This window comes from Neovison vison, chromosome 6 (genome assembly GCF_020171115.1).
Source record: "Neovison vison isolate M4711 chromosome 6, ASM_NN_V1, whole genome shotgun sequence".
Lineage (NCBI taxonomy): Eukaryota > Metazoa > Chordata > Mammalia > Carnivora > Mustelidae > Neogale > Neogale vison.
In genome coordinates, this window is record NC_058096.1 from 218,841,662 (window position 1) to 218,846,673 (window position 5,012).

Below are 5,012 nucleotides of genomic sequence, written 5' to 3' on the forward strand. Positions count from 1 at the left end.
CGGCTCAGGTCATGATCTTAGGGTCCTGGGATCGAGCCCCGCATCGGGCTCTCTGCTCAGCAAGGAGCCTGCTCTCCCCCCTCTCTGCCTGCCTCTCTGCCTACTTGTGATCTCTCTCTCTGTCAAATAAATACATAAAACATTTTTTTAAAAAAGAGAGTGAAGGTGGGGAACTGTAAGAGATGCGTTTGTGTTGTTTTAAGCCCCTGTTTGTGGTGATTTGTTACAACATCAATAAGAAACTAACACACACACTCAGAAATTACATTTTTTTTAATTTGCATGAATAAAGTCACAAAACTTTACAGAAGGACATTTTGTTTATTTATTTTTTTAAAAAATTTGAAGATTTTATTTATTTATTTGACAGAGAGAGAGGGAACACAAGAAGAGGGAGTGGGAGAGGGAGAAGCAGGCTTCCTGCTTAGCAGGGAGCCTGACTCAAGGCTTGATCCCAGGACCCTGGGATCAGGACCTGAGCCAAAGGCAGGCGCTTAAACACTGAGCTGCCCACGTGCCCCTGAAGGACATTTTAAAGGTAACTTGCCCTCTCTCTTCTTCCTCTTCTGCGCTCTCTCTCCCTCAAAATCAATATATAAATAATCTTTATAAAAAATGTTATGCCTAGGGGCGCCTGGGTGGCTCAGTGGGTTAAAGCCTCTGCCTTTGGCTCAGATCCTGATCTCAGGGTCCTGGGATCGAGCCCCGCATCAGGCTCTCTGTTCGGTAGGGAGCCTGCTTCCCCCTCTCTCTCTGCCTGCCTCTCTGCCTACTTGTGACCTCTGTCTGTCAAATAAATAAATAAATAAACAAATAAATAAATCTTTAAAAAGAAAAAGAAAAGAAAGGTACCTTGTAATGAGATAATGTGTTCAGGAATGAATGAACACATAGATTGACAGACAGACAGATATGTACATATCTATATGTATATATGTACATTCCCAACCAAAATTACAAATTAATTCAAAACTGTATCTGAGAAATAAGATATACAAGGGGATCCTGGGTGGCTCAGTCAGTTAAGTGTCTGCCTTCGGCTCAGGTCATGATCCCAGGGTCTTGGGATCGAGCCCTGCATCAGGCTCCTTGCTCAGCAGAGAGCCTACTTCTCCCTCTATCTCCTGCTCTTGTTATCTCTCTCTCTCTCAAATAAATAAACAAAATCTTAAAAAAAAAAGAAAGAAAATACACAGTAGTAGAGAGAAACATGTTGAAAGACAACAATGTCTCAGTTAATATCAAACATAATATATACAATTATAGTATGAAATATGAAGTATAGTATATAGTGTAAAACTATAGTAACTTAAACAGTTTCAAAAAATAGACATAAGGGACACCTGGGTGGCTCAGTCAAACATCTGCTTTCAGCTCAGGTCGTGATCCTGGGGTCCTGGAATCGAGTCCTGCATCAGACTCGAGCCTGCTTCTCCCTCTCCCCCTGCTTGTGCTCTCTCTCTCGCTCTCGCTATTTCTCTTTCTTTCAAATGAATAAATAAATAAAAACTTTTTAAAAATAGACAAAAGTTCCATGGGGCACATAATGCCATGTGCAACTTTATTAAGGGGATGTCATGGGGGGCTGGGGGAGTCGAGTCCGTCAACAGAAGGGAGAGGTCTCTACCCTATGGAGGGACAGGTCTTAGAGGAGAAGGGGTCTCAGACTCTCCCTTGGGATCACGAAGACCTCCACGCAGGAGGAGGATGGCAAATCACCAGAGGGAGAAGCAGAAAGAAAGGGCCAGAGAAACAAGCAGAACGCATGCCCAAGCTGCCTGATCTCTAGAGGCAGGTGGAAAGGGGGGAGCATGGACCCTCAGGAGCCAGGGCAGGGGGACGAGGGCTTCTCACACGTCCAGAAGTTTTCCACGCTACATCTGTTGTCGTTCCAGCCTTCGTTGTACAATTCTACACAGTCCTCGTCTCCGTGGTTGTTGGGTTCCCCTTCTTTCCAGAAGCTGTGAACACCATCGACGCTATCAGCCCCCCTACTCCACCCGGAGCCCAACCCTGCCCCCCCCAAGAGCAGGTCCCTGACTTTGGGCACTAAAAGTCCAAGCACCAGCCAGAGAGTGGTAAAGACTCAGAGGTGCTGCTTTCAAAAATGAGGGTTCAAACACCCTTTCCATGGAATCAGCTCTGGCAAAGCAAAAAAAGCAGACTCCTGGGCCCATGCCTAGGATGACAGAGTCGGGCTTTCCCCGCTGGGATGGAACCAGGACTCTGTCTCTCCACCAGGCTCATCAGGTGATGTTTTCCAATCAAGCGTCTGAGGGCCCCTGGCTTGGGTTTCCCTGCCCACGCGCCACCCCCACCCCCAGGGCTATGTCCTCTAGCCGGTCACCTGAGCTGTACGGGGGAGTTGTCCAGCCACTTCCAGGACCCCTCATTGTGGTGGTCACTGAGGCCGATCCAAGTGCGCTGGTTATTTTTCGTATTCCAAGACTTCAGAAATTTCTGGGGCGGCGGCGGGGTGGGGGGGGGGCAGCAAGATGTCACCGGCCCTGCCTGCCCGCATCCCCACGGTTGTCCCCCGCCCCGTGAAAGATCTCCTGTGGTCCAGCCTGTAGCCCTCACTCAAGCTGCACGTGTTCCCACGCGCGTGTGTGCGTGGCCGTGTGTTCATGTGCGCACACATGTGTTCACTTTCGTCTGGGGAGACATCGCGTATGGTCTCGGGAGCGCGCTGAGTCCCCCCTCTGTCCACAGTGGGCTTCTGCCACGCAGGTTCTCTCACACGACCCTCCCAAGCCCGCCTTGGGGCCTCCTCCAGGAAGCCTTCCCTGCCCATCTCCCCCTCCCCAGCTCCGCAGGGCCTCCATCTCTCGGAGGACAAAGGAAGGACAGAAGGCTTTTTGGCCATCACTCCCACGGCCCCGCCCCCGACGGGAACCCTGCCCGGCCCACCTGCTCCGCGGTACTGTTGATGATCACCAGCTGGGCCCTCAAGTTCTGACACGCCGAGATGGCATCTTTCCAGGCGTTCTGGGTCTGGGAGAAGAAGTAGCAGGTTCCCTGGAAGAGTTCCCATTTCCAGGGACAGGGGCGGCACAGACCAGCTGGGGAGGAGAGTGGGGGCAGGGCGGACAGGCCCCCAGCACCACTGTCAGCTCTGGAGAACCCTCTGTTCAGCTGTCAGCTCAGTTCCAGGGACAGATCCCTGCCCTGCCCTGCCCTGCCCTCCTGGGGCAGGAACCATAGAAAGTGAGTTCCAGCCCCACCTGTGGTTCCCGAACTCCCTCCCGGCTTTGGTGTCTGACTCTTACCCAGGGTGGCATTCATCCAAGTCAGCTGCTGGAGGATCTCATCCAGGTCTGATCGTGGGGGCTTCTGAGACACACCCACTGGGAGAAGAAGACTTCCATTAGGAAGCACCTAGTGTGTGCTTAGTGCAGACAGCAGCCCCTGAGAGCCGATCTATAGATTGCACAGTGACCCCAAGAGTCTATTATGCAAATAAAAAACAGACTCGGAGAATGACTTGCCGACATTGCCCCCAGGGTCTCCTCCACAGATCCAGTCTCCTCCCCAACTTCAACCCTATGGGGTCAGGGTCAGAGTGGGGCAGAGGGGCAGAAGGGTGGAGGAGGGGAGGGGTGATGGGATGGAGGGGGCAGGCAGTGGCTCATCCAAAGTCTCACAGCCTCTGAGCCCTCCCTGGCCCCAAACCCTGCATTCAGCCCTTCACCTTGGCTGGGGCTCTGCTGATGGTCCCACTTCTCTTTCTGCAGTGACTGGCGAACGCTAGAGACTACAAGAGAGCAGAGAAGTTCTCTTTTTTTTTTTTTTTAAAGATTTTATTTATTTATTTCACAGAGAGAGAGATCACAAGTAGGCAGAGAGGCAGGGAGGGGGGAGGGGGAAGCAGGCGCCCTGCTGAGCAGAAAGCCCGATGTGGGACTCGATCCCAGGAACCTGAATTCATGACCTGAGCTGAAGGCGGAGGCCCAGCCCACTAAGCCACCCAGGTGCCCCGAGAAGTTCTCTTTATCAGCATCAGTTGTAGGCCTGACCCTGTGTTGAATCTGGTTTCAAGGTTTCTGGGAGCCTAAATTCCCTGTGGAGCAAGATGGGCTGCATCTCACAGATGATGACACAGGCCCAGAGAGGGGTAGTAACCAACCCACAGTCACACAGCAGGTGGCATGGAGCTCAAAGGCCCAAGCCTTAGTGGGTCTGGGGACTGTGAAATAGGACAAACACCTAAGGGGCCCCAAGACTGGCCCCTGACTCACCTTGAACCAGGGTGGCCACCAGGAGCAGGAAGAAGCCCACGGAGACGAGAAGAAGAAGTAGAGGCAGCTGGGCCCGCGTCAGACACCCTGCAGGACCAGCAAATGGGCAGAGCCGAGGTTCTCAGGGACAGACCGTGCTCCCCCACCATGCTGGACGCGGACCCCCAGCTGCTCCTTCCCCAGATGCCTGCCCTGAAACCGCCCCCCTCGGTACCTGGCAAGATCTTTGAGCCTCTGAGTAGACCAGTGTATTTCTTCGTTACTCTCCTGTCCCCAAACATCTCCTCCTCTGAACGGGACAGAACACAGTCAGCTGAGCTCTTGAAGCCTGCCAAGCCGTGCTGTGAGCTGGGGGGCAGCCCCGACTCACCCCGGGGACCCTGGAGTCCTGCCCTCCCTACCATCATCCCCGAGTGGGGGCCCAGCCTCACCGGGGTCCCCCAGGTCCTTGGAGTCACACATTTCTGCCATTCTCCTCTTCTCTCCAGCTCCTCTCCCGAGGATGGTTTTTATAACCCCACGTGCTGCCCTCGCAGCCCGTCCTCGGGAACGCTCCTCCCCGGTTCAGGAAGAAGAACAAGAAACAGGACATTGCTTCCCCCCAAAAGAGTGGGTGGAAGAATGAAGTGCTGACACAACAAGTGGAGGGGACGCGAGGGTGGGGACAAGAGCTGAGTGGTCAACTCTGGTGTCCGGAGGCGCTGTTCCCACCCCTTTGTAGTCCTGTGACCATTGGCCTTGCCTTGTCAGGGTCTCGGTTTCCTCGCCTGTGAA

General features: G+C 53.2%; 1 protein-coding gene across 1 annotated transcript; it reads right to left on the reverse strand.

Moving 5' to 3' along the window:
- Nucleotides 1-1,530: 1,530 nt before the first annotated feature.
- LOC122910789 (CD209 antigen-like protein E) lies at nucleotides 1,531-4,776 on the reverse strand. Its single transcript, XM_044255421.1, has 8 exons — nucleotides 4,670-4,776; nucleotides 4,453-4,527; nucleotides 4,239-4,325; nucleotides 3,692-3,754; nucleotides 3,270-3,347; nucleotides 2,911-3,062; nucleotides 2,348-2,460; nucleotides 1,531-1,961 (listed from the first exon to the last, which is right to left on the reverse strand). The coding sequence occupies exons 1-8, from the start codon at nucleotides 4,707-4,709 to the stop codon at nucleotides 1,820-1,822; spliced, it is 750 nt and encodes a 249-aa protein (XP_044111356.1). The 5' UTR covers nucleotides 4,710-4,776; the 3' UTR covers nucleotides 1,531-1,819.
- Between the last annotated feature and the right edge of the window lie 236 nt (nucleotides 4,777-5,012).

Bases quoted from the DNA above. Each gene is read 5' to 3' on its own strand.
- LOC122910789 (XM_044255421.1), bottom strand. From the start codon at position 4,709: ATGGCAGAAATGTGTGACTCCAAGGACCTGGGGGACCCCG. The intron at 4,326-4,452 runs GTACCGAGGGGG...CTGGTCCTGCAG, and splicing joins AGGCTCAAAGATCTTGCCAG to GGTGTCTGACGCGGGCCCAG. The intron at 3,755-4,238 runs GTGAGTCAGGGG...GCTCTCTTGTAG, and splicing joins GGTGGCCACCCTGGTTCAAG to TCTCTAGCGTTCGCCAGTCA.